The following is a 25552-nucleotide window of genomic DNA, read 5'->3' as shown; positions in this document are numbered from 1 at the left end:
ATCTCACAACTAATGGTTCTTACAGGCCACGATTTCTCCTTCAGATATGATATTCATGATTCGCATAAGGTAATTCGTCAAGTAATTAAAAGTTCGGAAAATGAAATGATTTGGCTTGAGCAGCTTACAAATCTGTATGAAATGTTCAAAATGACGAATGTAACAATGAGAGATTCTCTTTGTTTACTTTCTCTTTGGATTATTACGGTACTCTTAGCAATCCTTCACACTACCGATAATAATAACTAAAGCTATCATCTTTGAATCTGCACTGAATAAATTACCGACAGGAATGTTTCGCAATAATCGAAAGAGAAAGTAAATAAAGGGAATCTCTCATTGTTACATTCGTCGTTTTGAAAATTTCATACAGAAATGTCATGAATATGTGCATCCTAAGCAGACCGTTTTGAAGTAAACCACTCTTGGAAACCCGCCCGAATCGGCTGAACAAACTTCAGCATGCTAAATGTCAGGAAAATATTTTCATCTGAACTCATTATTTCAACAGCAGAATCCTATCATTGATACGTAAAAAAAATCGTTACATTCTTTGATTTGTTTAACTCACGCCCACGATGGCCAACATTATTCATCTAGCTACATCTACTGGTAAAAGATATTAGAACTTTTTCTTCTGTTTACGGTATAGCTAAAACAGTCATGTGCATTCTACCATAAGGTCATTTGGCAAGTAATGATTTTGATACTCTATTAGGCACGTGTTTCCAAATGACGAATCAATCAGGCATGTAAAATCTCCACCTAAAACTACTCGTTGCGCGCCAAACGATTTTCCAACGATCTAGTATTCTTTTCTTCAACGGCGAAATACTGAGCGTCTCCTTGCGCGCCAAACATCAATTGTAGATCTAGCAATCATTGGCGATTTTTTAACGGAAAATTCCATTCTCCATACAAAACAACTTTATGGATTTTCCCCACTTTTCCGGCAGTTTTCTAATTTTTTTTGATGTACGAACCCGGTGGGGGTAAAAACTGATCAAACAAAAAAAAAAGAATCATGTAAATCCGTCCATCCGTTCTTACTTGATGCGATTACAAAGAATGATCTCTGCATTTATATATATATATATATATATATATATATATATATATATATATATATATATATATATATATATATATATATATATATATATATATATATATATATATATATATATATATATATATATATATATATATATATATATATATATATATATATATATAGATAGGGTAACAGAGGTATTTTGGCCCACTTTAGGATTGATTTTATTTTGGCCCACTTTGTACAAATATTCACCAAATGTTGTGATATTTTTGAAAAACCCTTCCGCAATAGGTAATTTAATATGATAGGCATCAAATTGATGCAACATGGGTTACTTAACATGGATAAAATCCGATAAAATCGATAAAGTTTGTTAGGTGGGCCAAAATATATGAAGTGGCCAAAATACCTCTGTTACCCTATGTGTGTTTATTTCGCGTTGAATGAGTATAAATGGCATCTCTGTTCATATGGGAGTATAGGTCACCGCTGCCAACTATACCGATCTTTGGATTCGATACAGGAATACAGATATGCTCTCTTAAAATGCCGATAATTCAATTTTCATACAGATGAATACCGATTTTCAATTTTTGTGTTTGGTTCCATGGGGGTTAATCAGGTTGAGCGACCAGTTTTTTGCTCGCAAAATCAGTATCCTATCTAAATCGATTTTTGAGTTTTCGAGATAGATATTGTACAGATCGAATACAGGTTTTTAATAAAAAATAACAGTTGGCAGCTCTGTTGTAGGTTTTCTCCAACGGCATTTTGTAGACATCACTGAAAAACGCGTGCACGAACTGCGTAATTTAATTTATTGGCTGCATGGGCACAATGTCGACTTTTCGTGTACATTGATTGAAATTTATCGACTATCGCACATGTCAAACTCATACTGCCATAGCCTTATGTCAAACATGTGTCAACATTGAAACGTACCCAATTGGTGTGGTGGTATGCTCGCATTGATTGAATGCAGGAATGAATAACACGAGTTGGATAAAAAACGAATCATCACTAGTTTTGTAAAATCGTTTCATTTTTTGCTATCATTTTTGAGCATATGCTCCATTTATGTAAAAAAATGAACTATAAATAATTCGCCAACACGAAAGCATGACTGACTCGTTCTGAGTTTGATCGAACTCGATGGGAATGTCGACTACATGGATTTGCAGTGGTGTTCGTGCCCGAAAATTCGTGCTCATCGCGACCGCGGCTCGAGTTAGCAGGCAGAGAGCGCAGTAGTTGACTAGAGCCGCCATTATGGCTTTCCGTAACCACGCTCTAGAAGCAAGATTAGAAAATTGTTTTTCCCTGTTTGTGACCGAGTGCGAGAGCGCAGTGACTATCGGAATGAACTAGGAAACGTTCCGGGTCGTGTTACCGGGTCCCGGTGGACCTCCTAGCGGGCCTTGGAAGTAGAATTTTCGCGTGTTTTTTTTCTTCCGTTCGGTTTTCTTGGTTTGGGTCCCCGTTTTTTGCACGCATCCAGTTCGATTGGTAGTGTGAGAGTGGGAGGAGGGTAAAAAGAGAAAGAAGCAAAGGTGACAGTCAACAAAAAGGCGTTTTACAAGCACAGAACCGTTGGTGGGAGCGAGAAGGAAGAGAAGCAAAAAAAAATGTCGAAGCTTTCGTTTCGGGCGAGGGCCCTCGATCCCTCGAAACCGATGCCCATATATCTGGCCGAGGAGCTGCCGGATCTTCCGGAATACTCGGCCATCAACCGGGCCGTGCCGCAGATGCCCAGCGGAATGGAAAAAGAGGAGGAATCGGTAAGGCAAAAGTGCACAGAAAATTTTCATTTTCATTCGTCATTGGTACGCAGCAAGCGAAAAAACGAGGTTTTGTGTGCCGCCATCTTGGCAAAAGCAGCAAACCCCGAACGGCGGCAGACCGTCCGGATGGGAATAAAATTTTCGCTTTTTCTATGGCATAATGTACCGGGACACCGTGTGCCAGTGACACTTTGCCGGCTAGTTTTCCGAGCTGGTTCGATTCGGATCGGAATTCGGCCCGGGAAAAGTGTTGTTTACATTCGTCCAAGCATGTTGGCTCCTCGGGTGGGGTGGTTGGCGCTCAAATAGCTGATGCATGTGTGTTTTTGTTTGACAGTTCATCGAAACCAACACAACACTCCCCGCGGGGGTTGAGCGCTCGCGGTTGGTGTTGTTATTTACCAATCATCAATTTGGAATCGAAATATCTGGTGCAATTACGATCGGATTTGGAGATAGCGGAGGAGATCGATTAGATTGTTTTGGATTTGTTTTGCGTAGTTCAATGCTTACGCACTGCTGTTAAACTATAATGATATTAATTGAAGTCTTGGTTTAATTAATTTTCTTCTGCTGTTTTGTCAAACAATTTTAATACGGAATGAGTTTTATGGAACTAGCGTTCAGTAAGCTAATGTTATCATTTATTATGCATTCGTTATCTGTTGTATTATTATTGTATCGTCTAGTTGACTACGGTTTTAACCTGATTGTGGTCGTTCAACGCTGTTTAATTTCATAGCAGCATTTGAAGAATATCTTTACAAATACAACCTGATATCATTAGGAAAAGAAGAAATAATTCCAATTTGCTATGGCAAACATTTCACATAAGGCAAATGTATTGGCAGTAAACAAAGAATTTGATACAAACGGCTAGTAGAATTTGAATTAATATTAATTTAGTGAATTCAGAAGCCAGTAATGTCCCGGTAAACGACTTTAAATATTTGAACCATGGCTAAATAGATATGTCAAATACGTATATTTTATCTCGAATAGCGTGAGAGTTTTAGTGAATGTAAAACTGTGTATTTTGAATAAAATATTTGGGAAAAATAGATACCTCTTCATTTTGTACTTTTCATTATATCCATTCTATCCTTTCCAGGAGCATCATCTGCAGCGGGCAATATGTACAGGACTAATCATTCCTACACCGGAGGTGTTCGAAGCAACCGATTCAGAATTTTACGAACGGTATTACCCGCAAGACTACAAAATGCCGAAGCAGATGATTCACATGCAGCGTAAGTTGATTCGGTTTCGAATTCAATTTGAACAAAAAATTGAACGATGGTTTATTTTAGCGCTCAACCTTGAGCAGGATGTTCCTGATTATGACATGGATAGCGGGGATGAGCAGTGGGTTAACACACAGGGCAAAAGGTTGGATCTGGATCCATTGAGGTTCGAGACGATGATGGACCGGTTGGAGCGAAGCTCTGGTCAGACTGTAGTCACGCTGAACGAAGCCAAAGCATTGTTGAAGCAGGATGACGAAATCAGCATCGCAGTATACGACTACTGGCTGAACAAGCGGCTCAAAATGGTAGGTTTTATACGGGATACGACCAACAGTCCGGTTTCCTCTGATCGGCTATTCTCTGTTGTAGCAACACCCACTGATACTTTCGGTGAAAACGGAAAGTAGGGGCAATACGACCCCGAATAATCCCTACTTGGCATTCCGGAGGCGTACTGAGAAGATGCAAACCAGAAAGAACCGCAAGAACGACGAGTCCTCGTATGAGAAGATGCTCAAACTGAGGTTCGTATTTGTTGCTTGTTTTGTTTTGTGTTCTTGGGGCAATTTAGGTACTCATGAGTCTCGGTTGACAATTTAGGCGAGACCTCAGCCGAGCGGTAACCTTGCTGGAGATGATCAAACGGCGGGAAAAGATGAAGCGGGAGCAGTTGCACCTTAGCATAGAGGTCTATGAGAAGCGTTATCAGACACAGGACTTCAATGGACAGTTACTGGCCGAGTACACGGCAACTGCAACCAAAGCCACACGGTTTGTAATCAGACAAACGTTCAGACGCAGAACTGAACCAATAACGCCCCTTCATCTATATTCACAGACCTGCGTTTGCGCCAATTTATTCGAATCAATTTTCATCGCACCATTCCGCACTGGCTGGCTCCGGTTCGGGTGTTGCCAGTGGATCCGGTGCAGGAGTATACAGCAGTGGATCATCTGCACACTACCATGTGAGCGGTAGTTCTAGTAAGCGCGATGTCGACGCAATGGGCGGAAGTCGGAAAGAGAAACGCCAGTATAAGAAGCGGAAACATAAAATTCCGAAAGAAAGAGCATCAGCTGGCAGCGCAACGGGTAGTTCCGGTATTGGTCATGCGGGATCGGGATCGGCTGGCTATCACTACCAATATCATCCGGCAGCTGCTGGAGCTGGTGGAAGTGGTATGCAGAAAGTGGATAGTTTAATCGGAAGTGGACTAGGAAGTGGTGGGATATTCGTTTCCATGTTTTCTAGAACTGGTAGTAATGAAGTTTGGTTTAATATTTTAGGTACTGCCGCCGATGCTGCTCTTTCCTCTGACGACGAGGAACTTGCCAACTTGCAGGGAAGTTCCGCCCCGGAGGAGGAATTCGCGTACGCATTTCGTCGGAGCAAGTTTAGTCAATATCATAGGGTGAGCAGAAAACGTGTACACTCGGAAAATGTTGTTTACTCATACCAGAAACTTTACTTTCCTCAGCCCATTACGAATGGTTTTGGAAATTGGCCGTGGGTATCCAAGGATGAAAATGGAACGGCAGATCCGAGGTATCGCTACACGCTGACATCTCTGAGGCATCCAAGGTGAGTCAATCGAGTCAATCGAGCAAATATCCTGTTTTCCATGGGACTCGGATTGAATCCAAATCCGGTGTCTATTATTGAAACAGGAAGATTAAAATTGCTACAATCAATTAATTGTCTACGTCGAAAATTTTCACGAATTTGGCAATAACCAAGTTGTAGTACAAAACATGTTGTTACTCTTCGAATCATACTCATTATTGGTTAGATTGAAATTCAATTCATATTTTTCATGCTGTAATTTAGACATTGCATGATTACTCAATTGGAGACCCGGACTCTATCATACTCACATTGTAAAGTAATACTAGATTGAATTCGGCATGACCTGAAATTTATTGATTTCAGTATGCAATGTTAGTTCTAGGCATGTGAAAAACGAAACTTAATGTGAAATTTATTCAAAATAATTATGTTCTATTACGCCAGAAAACACTACGTCGAAGCGATTGACAACAAGTCACCCAGCGGCTCAATATAAACTATTTCAATATAAACTGTTCCACATCAAACATATTCAATCGAACAGCCAAATTAACAGTTAGGCTGAAAAGTTCGTATCGTTTAATAGAAACACAACTTTTTTTTGCCAAAATTCGTTATTATTATTCCACATAATAACCATCAGAGGCGATACAGCGATTATAGCGATCTTCCAACTTTTCGATACCATTTTTGTAGTACGATTTGTCCTTTGCCTCAAAATAGGCCTCAGTTTCAGCGATTACCTCTTCATTGCTTCTAAATTTTTTACCAGCGAGCATTCTCTTGAGGTCTGAGAACATTAAAAAGACACTGGGGGCCAAATCTGGAGAATACGGTGGATGAGGGAGCAATTCGAAGCCCAATTCGTTCAATTTCAGCATGGTTTTTCGTTGTTGTTTTTGATCGATTGGGAGCTCACGCGGCACCCATTTTGCACAAAGCTTTCTCATATCCAAATATTCGTGAATAATATGTCCAACACGTTCCTTTGATATCTTTAGGGTGTCAGCTATTTCGAACAACTTCACTTTATGGTCATTGAAAATCATTTTGTGGATTTTTTCACGTTTTCATCGGTAACAGCCTCTTTTGGACGTCCACTGCGTTCATCGTCTTCGGTGCTCATATGACCAGTACGAAATTTTGCAAACCACTTACGAATTGTTGCTTCGCCCGGTGCAGAGTCTGGATAACACTCATCAAGCCATTTTTTTCATCAAAAAGTAATGTTTCATCAACACACGAAATTCCTTTTTTTCCATTTTTTTCACAATAACAAAAGTAGCTTCACTCAAAATGCAATATCTTACAAACTAATAATCAGACAGCTGTCAAATTTATACACGTATCTTTTGAAGGTTGGTACTAACTGAAAATGGTATGGATTTAATTGTAGTGGCGCCCTCTCATAGAAACGATACGAACTTTTCAGCCGATCTGTTACATAAATCAGTACCAACATGTGAATAGGGAATATTGCACGATAGACCATTGCGAATGTTACAAAGTATAATGTAACATTGCTTTTTGACGCAAAACGACGGAACAAGTTTCGGTTTGCTAGCCGTACAGATTGTGCTAACTTTGAAGGGGACTCCCAAACTTTTACTCCCAAATTTATGCTAGGTGCACATACCCGTTTTGATTTGTTTTTACGTTTCGTCTTTGACTCATCAGTGCGTAGGCTGTTTATGCTGAACTGCTAGCGCGACCAATTCAAATCTTACAAAACGGCCTATCGAGCGAGATAATCCCTTATCACATGTTCGTATCGAGACAATGTTCTATGATGATAACGAAAGAACCTTTCGATTTTCGATTGATACTACTGACTTTCGTCTGTGATCAGTCTGATATATCGTAATGAATTCGTTAGGAACGAATAATTGGCACGCCGTTTTTCACTTGAAATCTTTGGTTGTAGTTGAATTAACCCGAAATTTTAATCAGAAAACTAGTATCATGAAACAGTCTACTGTACGTCATTTATTAGAATGCTGGTATTAGAACAACATAACAAATTGTTGTTTTGACTCTGTACCAGGCTGATATCTCAATATATTTTTTTGGATGTTTCAAATCAGCTCTTTCTTGCCGCACAATATTTTTTTTATATCATTTATTTTACCCCGGCTTTAACCATTTTGGTCGTTCACCGGGGAGTCCGCACAATAAAAAATCAGTCCAGTCCAGCGTTGATAAGTTTTTTTTGTATTGACATGATCACAGCTCTTTGGACCTTCCTAACGGATGACGTAGGTGCGTTCCGCGGATATGATTAGTCTACTCAAAGCTAGAAACGATCTCTTAGTAAAATCCGAACCAGCGGCCACAGTTTTCTTGGATATATTTATATATAAAATTTGATTTTCTTACCAGAGCAACATGTGCACAAGATGTATATTTGCATCGTATTTGTTCCCACCAAGTTGTACTTGTGCTCGCTGTATACGGGTTTGTATCTCCCGACGAACGACTACGACAGTTGAAGCCGGAGTTTTGACGTAGTGTTCATCTGGCATCATAGAACATAATTATTTCGAAAAAAATGATTAAAAAATATGACCTAATTCAGCTTGAATATCAGACGCATAAATAACAGGAGCGCAGGCTATCGGTACGCCAATTCAAAGACCATATTCAAACGCTGCGCCTTCTGTGTGTTTGAGACATGCACAATGCTGCGCTCCTGTTACTTTTGTGAAATGAAATCATGCTAAATAAAGTTTTAGTGGGTTATTTTAAATTACGGATAGAAAATTCGAAAACTCATTTATTTTATTCTTTACATTGTGTTACTGTAAAACATTACAAGAATATGATGCGAAATTTTCAAGCCTATTGGAACGAAACTCTGGAAATTATGAGCCTTTATCTATGCTTATCCAACTTTGCGAGGAATCAAAAGCTCGGCGCAACAGGCTCAAGATTTCTAATTCGATTGACTGAAACACTTGACAAAACATTTTGGAAATGTTTTAATATGACAAAATACCAAAGAAAAAAATATGATTTTCTGAAAGTGTTAGGCCATGCGAGCCCCCTAGAACAATAAATTGTTCCTTCGACAATAAACATTAAACGCGCTTTTCACGAAAGCAGGTTTTGAAAGTCCGTGTCCATCGACATTCGAAAACTACTTCTCCAATTATTCTCAAATTTTGCACACACTTTTCTATGCAAAATACTAGACCCCAACGTATTCTTTCCTTTTTTTGTTACACCAATCATCAAAAATTAAAAAAAATAAAACTACAAGGATCAGCCCCATGGGATTGTTCGAGCAATTGATGTGGAACAAGGCAACCAAAATTTCTAATGATCTACAATCAAACAGTTCAATCAATTGTTACACTTTTGAAGCCGCAATTGCACAAGAGTCTGCTTAGATTGATCTTGATTAGGAACCAACACCGAACATCGTTTGTCTTGTTTTGTATTTGTTTTGTAGCCGACGAAATTACACCAATATCCCAAATGTATGCAATTATATCTGTACATACTTGCGATACGATTTTGATATTTAAGCTTTTCTTCACAAAGGTTGTGTTCTAGTTTTGTATGCAAGCAGTTATTTTTATAGCGTTAAGTTTCTCTATCATTCTGCGATTTCGGTTGAAGCGACAAAGATTTTTTCATTATCAATCGAGTCATCTTATATAAATTAGAAATTAATCTTTAGCACACAAAATTTACCCTGGGTAGTTGTCAATTTCTCAGACGAAACGACATAACATGGAATTTCATCAGAGCTTGCATGACACATGATCAGATCAAACCTTTCCCTTTGATATATCGCTTACTCCTTCAAACCTGTCGTCTATGGCAGGGAAATCCAATATGCCGGAGATTTTTAGTAGACAAAATAGAACACTGCTCGCTACTAATAAAAATTTCAATCATATATAATTGAAAATACGTGGCTTGATATATTCAAATCGAAACTTAGAAATATTTCCAATCAAATGATGAAATAATATTAATAATTGATACAAAATATACTCAGCTGTAAGTGTTCAAAACCTGACAACATTTCTACGTGTATTTTTCCTTGAGTTTCTGATTGGCACCCCTATATAGAAAATAAAGATGTGTTCCACATCAAAAATCAAACAAAAACGTTGGGGTCTAGTAAAAAATCCACTAAAATCTACTATTCTGCTTTGATTTGTTCACTTCTGATTAGTCTTCGATGAGATACAGTGGATACCGCAAATCATGATTTCCAAAAAACGTCCTCCAAAGTACTCCTTCGCTGCCTTATTTCTCAATATTTTTCCACGGAAAAATTACGGAATGTTGTTCGAATGATACTTTCTGTAATGCAAAATATTTGAATTTATTTTTTGGAACGATAGCTTCATTCATTAGACCATACCTACCCCTTAATTAATACAGTGTAATCAACTAGCTGGAATTAAAAAAGGCCTTTTGTTGCTATAATTATCACATAATTAGCCCAAATCACTTTGGTGTCGAACTGAAGTGTGGTAGAAATTCAGCATCGAAATATCATCTCGTTTTCGATTTCTCTTTATCGACATTTCATTGAAAAATCTGTGGGTGAAATCACTTGTGAACTTCGAAATTCAAAGTTGTTTACTCGTTTCATGAATAAAAATATCAGAAGTGATTTTTTCAGTTATTGAGTTTTTTTTAAGAAATTCTCGAACTGATATTTTCACGAGTGATAATTAAGTGAACTTTTTCTGATCATCATTTTCCCAACACTGGTCTTTACTGTTATGGCGAACGAAAACATTCACAATTTCAACAATCATTCCACTGATCGAAGTGGCTATCAATATTCGCGTGCGATTCAGTTTTATTAGTACTTACGTCAATCGTTTTTTTATGAACATGTTATAAACGAACTTCATTTTAACTAAATTACACTTAATTACTGTAATCCAATCTCGAGAGTGTCTGACTTTATAAGAACTAGTCTTAATTTTTATAAAAAAAACTAGTCTTAATCGACTGTCGCTTGCAACGGGAGCCTTTCCAAACACTTAGAAAAAGGCTATCTTGTTTTCACTATACAAGAAATAATATTAAGCGAATGTTGTGTGGGATAGCATCTCTTACTGCTGTGTCAAGATTGTTTCAGCTAGTTTTATTGAGTCCTATGTTTAATTATTGTAAGCAAGCCCGTACCCAGGATTTCATTTCGGGAGGGGCCCAAAGATTGAAAAATCATGTTACTGAAGATTGCTTATGTACCTTATTTTCGGTGTGCCTTTTACTGGTGTTTTTAACAGACACTTTAAACTTGTTACTGGTATAATGTCGTTTGGCATAATGGTTATTTGGCATACTGATCATATGGCATAACAGATCAACATGCGCCCCTCATTAGACAGAGGAGATTTCCGCGGGGGCGCTGCCCTCCCAGCCCCCATTTAACATTTTCGTTGATGAGTTTGATTGCAAGTTACCCCGAAAAAATCTTGAATCCAAAGACGAACCAAATCCCAATGATTCAATTCAGCCTGATTAGGCACTTCTGGTTCTAATCTGAACGAAACCGAACAGCCGATTGTTCAGTCGAATACTAATCAGGAATCAAGTACAAGCCGACCGAAACGTATGATCCAGATGTCATCAAGACTTGAACCTTTTCTGGTAATAACGAAGGAGGAATGTTGGCCACTAACATAGCAAGTGACGACATTTGCTGTTTATTGAGACAACCCTTGGACTTACCATAGCTAACCCTAGCAACAAGGTAGAAACAGGAATATAGAATTTTCTCTTTGTACTTTGAATTGGATGAATAAAGACCCATTTTTTGGAATACGAAGATTGCTTCAATTATAATGAAGTACAACAATACTATATGCGAAAACAGATACCTAATTTAAAGAAGCTATGTTTGGGTTTGAACCCATAAAACCCCCCCATGTAAACCCTTCTGATTCTAGTAGATGCTTTTCTAATAAAATATCTGTTCCTATGTTGTTTCTGTATTGTTTTCCATTTTGGGGAAACAGTTTCTAGGTATTTGCTTTTTCTGGGAGATGGCATTCTGGGGAATGGTACATTCTGTTGTATGTCTTTCTACTAATTAGTACCTTCATGAATATGGTTTTCTGGAGAACGGTACATTCTGGGGATAACGCTTCGTTGCTTTATTTTCTGGGAAATGGTTTTCGGGAGAAAGTCGTACAACCGATCTATGGCATACGTACCAAATTCACGTATAATACACAAATTACCAACACAAGTTAACTTGGTTTACTCTTGATCCTTAATGCATTTATAAATCTCTTAATACGATGCTATTCAAATTTGCTAGAGGTTGGCGGTCATATTAAGAAATAAACTGTTACAGCAGCGACTTACAGCACAACTTTCCAAGATATGTGCAAAAGTAAAGACCTATCCACATTCGGCCGGCCAGGCACGATTGTTTTTCCCCCGTAATACATATTGCAGTCCTTCGAGCCCGAATTTTCTCTCGACGGTCCTGTGTACACGTATTGATCTATCTACTGCTTTTGACGATACCAACCACGACATCGCGATAGCTAAATTGTACAGACTCGATCTCGTTCTCTGACGTTTTTCACTGGATTGAATCCTATCTCAACAATCGCCGTTATGTCGAACGACTGTGTTTTCAATAAGATCCTCGTCTCTCCTGAGATTCCACAAGGAAGTCATTTTGGTCTTTTGATTTTTTTACTTTAATGACGTGACTTTTCGCCTGAAGGTTCCTCGTTTATTTTTTAACGATGATCTAAAAATTTGTGCTGGAAGCGAATACCGTTGTTCAACGGCAACGGCAACTAGAAATCTGTGCAGATTGTAGCAGGATTGGGGAGGCGTACCGTTTGACATATGGCCATTTGGCATAATATCGTTTGGCATAACGCCGTTTGGCAGATCATTTGGCATAATAGTAATTTGGTACACCATTTGTCATAATAAATTTAGGACTGTGTAATTTCGTTTGTGTTTCGATCGAGAGAATCAAGAGTTTTGGGGCGTTCTTATTTACAACCCATGCGGCAAAACGACGATAAGTCCTTCGGTTCGATGGCTTTTGGTGAAATGACCCGGTTCCATGTTGAATTTTAGAAATGTGTACATATTGCGAAATCTAACGGTCACGCCGATAAACTTCAAAAAATTCCCCCGATATCTGGCCGGATTAAGCTAGTTTGAAGCATTCTACCAGCTCACTAAAAACAAGTCAACATTATTACAATCACAAAACGACTGCTCTCCAATTTCGAACTTATTTGTCAAATATTTTAATTTTATTTTCCCCCCCTTTTCCAAACAGGCCACGCTGCATTGGGTTCGCTCGACGACGAATTGGTCGTGGTGGTCGCGTCATAATCGACCGGGTCTCGACCGATCTGGACGATCTGTGGTCCAAGCTGGACTATAAGATTATCGAGTCGGAAACGGTGCCAGTGTCCAAAGGTGCCATGGAACTGGAAGAGGAAAGCATCGTCGTTCCGGTGGTGGTACCCTCAGCGACGACGGCGGCGGCGGCGACGGCGACGGCGACGGCGGCACCGGTGACGGTGGTGTCGGACAGAAAACGAAACGAAAGCAGTCTGGTTTGCGGTGGGGACATAAAACGAAGAAAACAATTAGTGATCAAGGAAGAAACGGACTTGAATGAACTGTTTATGACGGGCGTTGGGTTGGTCCGAACATCTAGTGGAAGCCCAATGGATACGGATGCTATCGTTAGGCTCAGTGGGGATATGGTGGAAGTGAAACAGGAAAAGTTTAATGATGAAAGGACATCAGCGACGGGAACGACGACGTCCTCGTCGACGTTTGTAATTAGTAGTAATAATAGTAGCAGTTGTAGTACTAGCGGTAATGTGAATAACTCAGAAAATAATGTGATAAAAAGTGAAGCTGATGGTAGTGATGTGGAAGTGAAGCAGGAGGTCCTGGAAGATTATGAGCACATGATAGACAATGTAAATAATAACTATAGGAACCGGATTAGTAACAATAGCAACAGCAACAGCAGCAGCATAAACAGCAGTCGACCGGTTAATGGAAACGGCAGTAGTACTAACGTCAATAGTAGGAACAATTTTATTCAATCGTTTAGTAATAGTATTAGCAGTAGCAGTACGCAAAGTCGAGGTCTGTCTCAGCATCATCACGGTCAGTCATCAGGGTATCTTCTGCATTCGACGGCCGGAGTGGTATCCAGCGGGTCGATGCAATCTTCTAGTAGTCGCTTGAACGAAGAGTTTGGCTTGGGTAGCACATCGGAGCCTAGCAAAGCCATTGCCAGTGTATATACGGAACTGTTGAATGAAATTCAATCCAGTTGGCTTCACTTCCGGCCGAAGACTCCGGAACCACTGCCACTGGAGGACGATCTGTTGCAGGATGATCCGTTGTTCCAAACGGATGCGAATCGAATAGCACTGGAGTTACAAGCTCTGGGTGAGGAACTTCCAGCCGACATCTTCAACTACCCGACGGAATCTGTATATCGAACAAAACCGTTCGCTCTGGATAGCCTAGTGGAACCACATCCGCTTGGGTTGGATGAAACCAGTGCAGCCGGACGAAAAGATGGTGACGATTTGGGTATCAAGCTGGAAACTTGCTCCAATTCGGATAACAATCTCAGTGGGGACAGTTTGAATGATCTGAATCTTAGTTTGAATGAATCTAACGAGGACGAAAAAATGCTGGACAAAATACTGCAAGAGTGCCAAATTGACGATATGAAATCGTTGAACCAGACAAGCAATTTTTGGAATGGAATCCTAGAAGATGGGATACTCAATCAGTTGGAGGGTGCTGATGAGGCCGGTGCTGGCACTGGTACCGACGTTAAAGACGACCCCCTCACGGCTAATGAACTGATCGGTGCTTCTTCGACCGAGGAAGTCGCTGTTAACAAAATTGGCTACTGCTCGGAACTGGTTGGTTTCGATCGAGCCTCGGCGGTGGAACGCTTTAAAAGTAAACGACGGAAGATCTTGAAACGCTGCAACTACCAGGTGGGCAGTAGTTTCTTCGCTTTGCATAATCCGCCACGGGAGGAGATCTTCCGACCAATAACCAGTGTTGAAGAAAATGTTCCTGCAGCTGATGAAAAGGTCAGCACATCTGAAGCAGTGCCACCAGAAACCGAGATTAAAACGGAAGAGTCTAGCGAACCCGTATCTGCTACCATTCCCGCCGAACAGATTAAGATCGAACCTCCTGATGAATTGCTGGCTGCATCCTCGCCATCCTCCTCAATACAACCAACTCCACACCTTCAAACTAATACGACCGTACTGCCTGCTGGAAGTGGCTATCAGCAAGCGCTTACAACCCCGCACATCAAATTGGAACCCATCAATCATCTGCAAGCTGCATCTCCCGCCATTCAAACGCCAACTCCTGCTGCAACATCATTCCTGATCACTTCTCCTGCGGTGCAAGTGGTTCAACAGTCATCCGCTGCTGGAACCGTAATAAATCCATTAGTGGCCACGGCTCAAACTACCGTTCCGACGGTCGTTCAGCATCAACAACAGCAGCAACAGCAGCAGCAGCAACAACAGCAGTCTACTGCTCAAATCACCATAGCAACGGGTACGGGAGTAAGCGTGAGCAGTAGTGGGAATTCGACGCCAACTGGCAGTTACATCGTTCAACATACGACACCGATTGTGCTATCACAGCAACAAATGCAACAGATTGCAAACAGCGGCGGTAACATAGTCACCGTCAGTGGTAACCAGGTGGTAGCGACGAAGCAGCAACTGGGACAGCAACCGCATCAGCAGCAACAACAGCAGCAGATACAGCTTCAGCATGCGCATTCCCATCAGGGCGAGACGTATGTACTGACGGCGACTCCGGCCGGAGCATCGTCGCTTAAGAAGCAAATCAATGGACCGAACGATAAAACAGGTACGGCACTGGGTTTCTTGGGTGGGTCAGTTGCGGTCGCGGCTCGCATTCGAGCTTGTATTTGACTAAAATGTTAATAAACATCTTCGAGCAGTAGTTCGTTCAAGGGTGTCCCGTTTGGCGTTAATTCATACGGTGTAAAGGCACATAAAATCATCTGGCCAATGAGTCTTCTACTTATACCCGATTATTGTCATCGAGGTACTTGCGTTACAAGTCATTAGGCTTTGCGGTGATATTTTGTGTTTTGGCTTTGTGGTTGTATTGTGATTCGAAAACTTGTTCTCAAATTGAAATGTAGGTGGTATCTATGATATTATAATCCCAACTAAATCTTCTATAGTTTTATTTCATGAAAAACCTACTTTTTTTTTTTCAAAAATACGTTTATTTCATAGGCAATATACATAAGTTTTTCTTTGCCGTGGCATCCCCAATACATAGTATTTTAAACCTAATACATTTCGAATATCATATTAGTATGTTGCTACTCATTAGTTCATCTAAACACTGTTTTTATCAAGCGAGTTGCTATTTTAAATTACATTAAATAAAATACATTTATTTTGTACATGATCTTATAACTGTTTCAGGATTGTTTGTATCAGTTCACCACTTATATTCAATATCCTATAGTTGGCTATTGGTTGAACTCATGGAAGAGAAAACAGTCTAACATAAAATAAAATTTAAATTGGAACTCCAATGGATTTAATGAAATGATAAAGAAGTTTCATGTATGGAAGGTCACGACAAGCAAGAATGTCGCGAACTGGGACATTGGATAGTCTACCTTGGGTACGCAAGGAATTTATTAGTTGAGATCTGACATCACGAAACTCCACGCATGTCCAAACAACATGGTCAATATCGCGGTAACCTTCGCCGCAAGCACAATGATTAGTCTCGGAAAGTCCAATTCGAAGGAGATGTGCATCTAACGTGTAGTGATTGGACATGAGTCTGGACATCACACGAATGAAATCTCTACTCACATCCAGTCCCCTGAACCATGCCTTTGTCGATATTTTAGGAATAATTGAGTGCATCCACCGACCCAGATCATCTTTATCCCAAGAAGCTTGCCAGCTGGCAAGTGTTCTTTGGCGAGACGCGCTATAGAATTCGTTGAAAGCAATCGGTCTCTCATAAATTTCACCCTCAATAGCACCACGTTTGGCTAAAATATCGGCTCTTTCATTGCCTGGAATGGAGCAATGAGCCGGAACCCAAACTATTGTGATTTGATAATTATTATTCAATATGACGTTCAGGCACTGTTTTATTTTGGCCAAGAAAAAAGGTTCATTTTTGCAAGCGGCGTTTGAGCGTATAGCTTCAATTGCACTTAGACTATCTGTGAAAAGAAAATAATGGTTTGGAGATAATGTGACGATTACACTCAAGCTATAATGAACTGCTGCTAACTCTGCTATATAAACAGATGCAGGTTCTTGAAGCCTAAATGAGACCGAAACATTATTGTTGAATATACCAAACCCAGTAGCCTCTTCAATTCGTGATCCGTCCGTGTAAAATATTTTCTCAGAGTCAATATGCCTGAACTTACTTGTAAATATTTTTGGGATTTCCATCGAGCGTAGGTGTTCCGGGATTCCACGCACTTCGCGCTGCATGGATGTGTCGAAAAATAAAGTTGAGTCAGGGACATTTAGGAGGCTGACACGGATAGGAATATATCTTGAAGGGTTGATTTCCTGTGACATATGGTTAAAATATACTGTCATGAATCTTGTTTGAGATTGAAACTCAACTAGCCTTTCGAAGTTATTAATAACCAGGGGATTCAGTACCTCACATCTTATTAGCAGTCGCGATGAAAGCTCCCAAAAACGATCTTTCAATGGAAGAACTCCCGCCAGAACTTCAAGACTCATTGTATGTGTCGAATGCATGCACCCTAAAGCAATTCGCAAACAACGATACTGAATTCGCTCCAGTTTGATAATATGAGAGTTTGCAGCGGGACGAAAGCAAACGCATCCATATTCCATCACTGAAAGTATCGTTGTCTGATACAATTTTATTAGATCTTGCGGATGAGCACCCCACCAAGATCCTGTTATTGTTCGAAGAAAATTTACTCTTTGTTGGCATTTTGTTATCAGAAACCTAATGTGTCCTCCCCACGTGCATTTGGAATCAAACCACACCCCAAGGTATTTGAAAGTCAAAACCTGTTGGATCATTCTTCCCATCATATGAAGCTGAAGCTGCGCGGGATCATGCTTTCTTGAAAAGACGACCAGCTCTGTTTTCTCCGCAGAGAATTCGATACCCAGATGAACAGCCCAAACGGACAAGTTATCTAAGGTATCTTGCAATGGTTTTTGCAGATCAATAGCTTTGGGTCCAGTAACTGAAACTACGCCATCATCTGCCAATTGTCTCAGTTTACATGGGGTTACTAGACAGCTGTCAATGTCATTCACGTAAAAATTATAAAGGAGCAGACTGAGGCATGAACCTTGCGGTAGACCCATGTAGCTAATTCTGAATGTTGCCAAATCGCCATGTGAAAAATGCATGCGTTTCTCTGACAAAAGGTTGTGCAAATAATTATTTATAACCGGTGGAAGTCCATGTTGGTGGAGCTTGTCTGAAAGAACATCAATGGAAACTGAATCAAATGCTCCTTTAATGTCTAAAAATACAGATGCCATTTGTTGCTTTTGAGCGAAGGCAATTTGGATGTCAGACGAAAGTAATGCAAGGCAATCATTCGTCTCTTTATTTCTACGGAAGCCAAACTGAGTATCTGACAACAAACCGTTCGTCTCGACCCAAGTGTCGAGACGTCGTAGAATAATTTTTTCGAACAATTTTCTGATGCAGGACAACATCGCAATGGGTCTATATGAGTTGTGATTGGAAGCTGGTTTCCCCGGCTTTTAAATGGCGATAACTTTCACTTGCCTCCAGTCAGGTGGAACAATATTTTGCTCAAGAAACTTGTTAAACAATTCCAACAAACGTCTTTTTGCGAGGTCGGGCAGATTCTTCACCAAGTTGAATTTAATTCTGTCCAACCCAGGAGCGTTATTGTTACAAGACATGAGTGCTATGGAAAAATCCATCATTGAAAAGGGGCTATCAATGGAATCATTATTTGGAAAAGATTCCCTTATAATGCTATGCGTAGGAACAGAATCTGGACAAACTTTCCTCGCAAAATCAAATATCCATCGGTTCGAGTATTCCTCACTCTCATTTCCTACGTTACGATTCCTCATTCGTCTGGCCGTATTCCAAAGAGTGCTCATTGAGGTTTCTCTTGACAAACCTTCGACAAAATGTCTCCAATAGCTACATTTCTTGGCCCGAAGTATGCTCTTGTACTTGGTTTCTAAAGTCAAGAAATTTTCAAAATTCTGAGGAGTTCCTCCTCCTCGTTTTAAAAACGTCTTGAAAGCATTTTGTTTCGCGTGCTTAGCATCTGAACACTCTTTGTCCCACCAAGGGTTTGGAGGCCTTCTGTTAGACGATGGACCAAGAAATCGTTTGGTATGGGCTTGTTCTGCGGCCTCCAGAATCGAACAAACGAGGAAGTCATATTCTTCAAGTGGGGGGAGCTCTTCCATTGAAGTTAAGACACTTGAAATATTACTTTGGTATTTAATCCAGTCAATATTTTTTGTCAAATCATATGGAATATTAACTGAATTAGCAATGCCTTTGTTACTGCTAATTGAGATGATGATTGGTAAATGATCGCTACCATGTAAATCAGGAAATACTTTCCAGGTGCAATCTAGTCGAATTGAAGTCGAACAAAGAGATAAATCTAATGCACTTGGACGTGCAGGAGGTCTTGGGATCCGTGTCATGCTACCCATATTTAGTACCGTCATGCTAAAATTGTCGCAAATATTATATATTAGAGATGATCTGCTATCATTGTAAACGGAACCCCACATCATTCCGTGCGAATTGAAATCTCCTAAATTCAAACGTGGAGCAGGAAGGGCTTCGACAATTTCATTAAGCTGTCGTTGTCCAACTTGAGCTCTTGGAGGAAAAACCTACTTTATTCACTGTGTTTATAACGGGTCTCGAAAGTTTTTGAGGTTGTGTTCGAGCAGAGCTTAAGATTGTCATGCATTTTTAATGGAAGAATCCAACAGCCGTCTTGACTATCTCCTTTGTAAATGATCGAACTAAGAGAGACGAATTATTTTCGTCTCTCACTGCAACAAAAGAGTGTATCAATGCCAACTTCACTCGTTCTGCTACAACAAGACGAAACCAAAATAGCGTCTGTAGAGAGAATATGTAGAACTTCAATTTTTTGCCTTTCTCTATAGAAAGGTATTAGAAGTGTTGGAAAACCGACTTTCAAACGTAGCCTCGGAGACCCATAGTGTTATATACCATTCGACTCACTTAGACTCAGAAAATGTCTGTATGTGCACTTTTCGAAGATATTTTTTCCGCTCAATTTTCTCAGAGATGACTGAACCGATTTTTACAAACTTAGGCCATTGATCAAATTCAAAGATCACGTGGCTGTCACTCACTTCTGGTTCCGGAGATATGATTGTATAAGTGACGTAACCGACAAAACACATCGTTTTTTACCGCTATAATGCATATAAGGGTGTCAATATTTTGGAATCATCTCTAATTTCGTAAGGCGGTAGAGCTCAAAGGTTTAAGCACCTCGAAAAAAGTCCCCATGCAAAATTTGTGATAAATCGGATATGGGTAAGGGGGGTGCTACCTGCCGGTTAAGGTTTGAGAATTTTCGATCTTGAAAAATCATGTGATTTCCGAATTTTTTTATGCCAACCGTCCTAGAATTGCATAAAACGTCGAGATTTAGTGTCATCTCAGTAATAAAAAAAATATTTTTCGAAAAAATCGACTTTCTGGTTGATACTTCGAATTTTGATATAATAAGTCCCAGAAATTCGATTTAAAAAAAACATTTTTTCAACATGACCGTGAATCTCGACGTTTCATGCAATTCTAAGACTTTTGGCGTCAATAATATTTTTTTTCGATTTAGGAAATTTGATGTACTTCCCCCTATGGTGATTTTTCAAGATCTATGAAAATTCCACTAAGTGGACTAAGAAGGGTTTTTTTTAGATCAGCATCACTCTTCTTATACAAATAGGCAACGCGAATATCGAAGCCCAGCGTTGCTTAAATCACTTAAATAACTCGTCGATAAATCATTTGAATGTCATGAAATTTCGACGGGTATCTTCTGACGGTTTCACTACAGCTTCTCGTAGCCTACAATTCGTAATGATTATGGCTAAACATTTTACGGATGTACTTCTCTACTTGTCCGCTCGAGAGTACTGCTCAGTGGTTTGGAAATACCATGAATGAAAGTTGCAGGTTACTAGTTGGTCTCGACACGCTCCAAGTACGACGAAATGTGGAACGTGTTTCAATACTGGTTGAGGGTTACAGGTTGCAACTAAATTGTTAACAGTTCTGTAATTCGCTTGAAGAAATCATTCAATCGAGTATCATCAAGATTATGACTATTTTTTTTTGTTTTTCCTTTCGTCTTGGACTCATCGATGCATTAGCATTTTATGTTGAACAGCTAATGCCATCTCGCGGTTAAACATCGTAAAGTAAATGCTTTTTCAAAATCACTTGCGAGCACCTAAGTACGATGTCGATGACGTCTCAGACAAAAACAAATTTGTGACTTTAACCGACCGTCTGCTTAGCGGTTTATGTTGAAGCGCGCGGTGGCATTAGCAGTTCAACTCAAACTGCCAATGCACTGATCAGTCTGAAACGAAACGTAAAACAAATAAAGTGACACTAGCTATGTGATTGTCTTTCAAATTTAGGAGTCGAAGTCTGTTGAAATGGAAGATTCGGTTTCGCATTTAAATGACTGATATAACAAATTGTACTAACTTAGTGCCCTTCGCTAACCACAACCACGGGTGTATGTTTATATCGAATTAAAGCCAAATATTATTACCAGATTATAATAAGTTTATGCCAAACTCTGCGGGTTGTTGCTAACTGCAAACTAACGATCAACGCTAATCTGCTTTTTTCCCTTTTCTTTCGCAGTGAAACAAAACGTCATAAACCCGAAGATCCATACGCTTATAAACCAGAAGCTGGCCGCTGGTCAGAAGGCTGGTGATCTCAACAAAAAACAGCTAGAGATGATCACGAAAGCTCTCGTTTCGTCGCAGAAAATGATCGTCAAATCGGCAACTTCGGTGAACCATGCTGGGGCGCAGATAGTGCAGCAGCAGCAACAGCAGCAAGGTGGGAACGTGGGCACTAGCACGTACAACGTGATCCACCAGAACTCACTGCAGCAACCGATAACGATTCTGTCGGCGACAAGTCAGAACCCGCAACAACCAACGCAGAACAAAATCATACTGACGTCGTCGCCCCAGCTGATACAGCAAGCGGCCGGGCAGTTGATGGCAGCGGCAGCTCACGGGAAAATTGCTATCAACTCCAACTTGATGGCTGCCGCCGGACAGCAAGCCCAACAGCATGCTCAGTTCCAAACAGATGCCTCCGGTCAAGGTCAACCGGGAACAATCACGTCCGGACAGCCGGGTCAGCACGTGAAGCTGGAAAAAACCGTCAACATGCTGTTCGATGCCGACAAGAATCGGATAGTGTATACCAACATTAAAAACAGTCGTGGTCAGTTCCTGGCCCAAATTAATCCAAAAGTGGTTAATATTATTCAACCGATTCAGCAACAAAAATTGGTTAATAATGTTGGTACACTACAACATCAGCAGCAACAAACGCAACAGCACACGACGACGGTTCAAAGTTTGCTGGGAGGATCACCAACGACCACAATTGTAAATAGTAAAGGCTTTCAGCGAATACCAGCGGTGAGTATTCGCGCTCAGCAGCTGCAGCAGCAACAGCAGCAGCAGCATCAACAACAGCAGCAGCAACAGCAACAACAACAACAGCAGCAGCAGCATGATTCGCATGGTACGACGACGGTTGCACTCGCTACCAACAACGCAACCAACAGTATCAAATTCATTCAAGTAACACCGGCGACGGCGGCCGTCGCTGCTGCGGCTGCTGCAGCCGCTGCTTCTGCCGCTAATGATAGTTCCGCAGCTTCCGCGGCATCGGTTAGTGGCAGCAGCAGTACGGTGGCGACTGCTGCTACCATGGTTGTGGCATCTTCCTCCTCGAGCGGAACGGGACCCGGCGGAACGGGAGGCGGCGCGAGCTCCACTGCGACCGCTACTCCACCCACCAGTATAAACATTACCAACAGGTGAGAATCGAAGAGCAGCCAGCTCGGTAGGTAACTGTTGATAATTTTAACTCTAACTTATCAATAACAAATATATTTAGGTAAACTTGTCAGTGTTGTGTAAAAGCAAGAGAAAAATACGAAAATGAAGCAAAAAACACGAAGAACAAACAAAACCCAATTCCAAATTATCTCATATTGTTGTAATCCGATGACGAACGAGAAAGAGATTTGTCTCTCGCCTTTCGATTCGTTGTGTTGTTTCCCTCACTCGATTGGTATTGAAAGTGACGTTTAAATCATACCTAGTTAGGATTCCCTTAAAGTCCTACCTGTTAATGATTGTTAGTCGGGATTCTCTTTTCGAAACAACAAAAGCAAGCGAAAAATAACAGATGAACTATCAAAATCGAATCAGATGTTTTTGAGCAGCAAAAGTTATCAGAGTGATAGTTTATACGTACTTGTAAGAATCTTCCTTCCATTATTTCTTGATAGTGAGACATCCATATAATATGATACGAGATACAGCGAAATCAGAAAGTGCAGAACGCTGAATTTTGTACGCTAATCAGTTTTACATCTTTCACGTAAACGATAGAAAAATAATATCGAGTTTAGAGGCGAGAAGTATTTAAACCTGAAGGAAGAAAATACATTTAAGCGAATAATATTGGAAAATACTGTAATTGTTTTGCATTGCCGCTGCATATTCGTTTTCAGTTCAGGAAAAGTGGATTTGCTTCCGCGTTGTTTAACTTTTTTTTGTTGGCAAAGAGGAGGAGATTTTTTGGAAGTTAATTTTTGTTTGTGCTTGCTTGCGATTTTCAATTTTGTTTTGATTCGAATGAGCATTTTCTTGGATTGTAAATTTTCAAGGGAAACAGGTTTCTTTCTATTATTTGGAGCTCAGAGGGAGTATGATTAGAATAAGTCTTCTCGCCAAAAAAAAATCCAGAAAGGATCCATCAGAATTTTCGTTGAGATCCACTGAGCAAAAGCACTTAAAAGTTGTACTTTTACCCTCTACAGGCGCAAGTAAACTATTGTCGAAAGGTCATAGTTCGAAATAGATTTTTGTTTTGTCTTTACATTCTTTCCTAAATCTGTGTGTAAGAGTACATATAGTAAAGTCAAAACTGTCAATCGGCCTCAACCAGAGGAGAAAGTGTTTTTCTTCGTATTTGACTCAACGCGGGAGTAGCATGGCGTGATGATCCATTCTCTAGCTTTGAGGAGATCAACAACACACAACGTATCTTTGAGTCGGTCCTACACAAGTAAAAATGTTGAGAATAAGTCAATTGATGCTGCACTGCTAAATAAGCTGAACTGAAGCCATTTGTGTAGACAGGTTTGACGTGTTTAAGAGGCATTAGACAATACAAATATGGGCAACATTTCTGCTCGTGTGGGATCAACTGTACACAACAAGGATTAGGGACATGATTATGGAAATGTTGAAGGAAATTAGTGGGAGGATTAAGCTTTTGATTCTGCATTCAGCAGTCTGTCCGCAAGAAATAATAAAAATAAAATAAAATAAACAATGTAAGCAACTACACTAGTAATTCTAGTTACTCTTGTAAAAATAGTTAATAGATAATCTCTTGCACGAAATGTGGCGAGAATGCGAGTGCGCTGTGTTATAAAGCTCTTTCTCCTTTCGGACGCTCATAACGGTATATAAAAACGCTTATAGCTCTCTTAAAAGCAGCGGGAGGACGACGAGGATGGTACTTTCCCGGTAGGGTTGGCAACAACCGCCAAAGCTATTAGGGCCCTTAGACGACACTGGAGGAAACGTCGATCCTTGCCGCTTCCCGAACAAGGAGAGAAAAGACAATTGTTTTAAATTGTTCTTATGTGATTCAAATGAAACAAGCAAACTTCTTTTCAACTTTCTTCGGTTCAGTCAGTTGAAGAGGTTTTTTCATCAAGTGATGATGATGTGTGTATGTGAGTATGTTTGTGTTTGAATGCTTGTAAACATTTGCGTGTTAATTCTGTATCTCTGTACGTGTAAAAAGTTCAAACTAGTTGAAACTGAAAGTTTTGTGGTTGATATCGAAAAAAATTATAACATGAAACGAAAAATCAAACACGCGATTAATTATTTGATGCGTCTTGGAGCTCTACTGAAGAAGGGAAAGAAGTGTGAATATGTTTAGGAAATAAAATAAAAACCAACTTCTGATTGCGCTTGAACATTGTAATTAAAAAAAATCAAGAAAGTAAAATATACTAACAGTTGTCATTTACGTGTACTTTGGAGGAAAAATTCAAATAGATCGCAAAACAAAATTCAGTAAAATAATCAACAAAGTGAGAAAGATACCAGGTTAAAACTAATTCAGACCGGGAAACATACTAAGCAAACGGAAAAAAACTAAACTACTATCCTACGGAAGAATGCAAAAAAAAACAACATAAGCTGAATATACATCAATATTGAGAGAAGAACGAAACCTTCAGAAAGTATTATTCTTATCGAACTAAAGTGGAGAAATAAAAAATACTGAAAATAGGTTTTTAATTAAATTAAATTATTATTTTTTGTACACAAGATTAAAGTAAGAAATTTAAAATATACATACTTCAAAATAACTATGAAAACCTAATCTTTCGTTACTCGATTTCTTATATCCGAATCCGTCATCCTAATTGTCTAACCCCGCTTGAATGGTAGCGGATTTTTCGATGAAAGAGTGTTTGTTTGCTTTTCGAGTAATGATTTAGCCTATC

General features: G+C 39.8%; 1 protein-coding gene across 1 annotated transcript; it reads left to right on the top strand.

Annotated features, from left to right (window-relative positions):
• Positions 1 to 2281: 2281 nt before the first annotated feature.
• On the top strand, positions 2282 to 25275 carry LOC131431373 (uncharacterized). Its single transcript, XM_058597051.1, has 10 exons — positions 2282 to 2835; positions 3950 to 4088; positions 4149 to 4390; positions 4455 to 4609; positions 4686 to 4856; positions 4924 to 5309; positions 5373 to 5497; positions 5564 to 5667; positions 12944 to 15552; positions 21625 to 25275. Exons 1-10 carry the CDS (start codon positions 2683 to 2685, stop codon positions 22830 to 22832), a joined length of 5292 nt encoding a protein of 1763 aa, XP_058453034.1. The 5' UTR covers positions 2282 to 2682; the 3' UTR covers positions 22833 to 25275.
• Positions 25276 to 25552: the final 277 nt, after the last annotated feature.

Source organism: Malaya genurostris, chromosome 2 (assembly GCF_030247185.1).
Source record: "Malaya genurostris strain Urasoe2022 chromosome 2, Malgen_1.1, whole genome shotgun sequence".
Lineage (NCBI taxonomy): Eukaryota > Metazoa > Arthropoda > Insecta > Diptera > Culicidae > Malaya > Malaya genurostris.
This window is presented reverse-complemented; position numbering and strand designations above follow the sequence as displayed.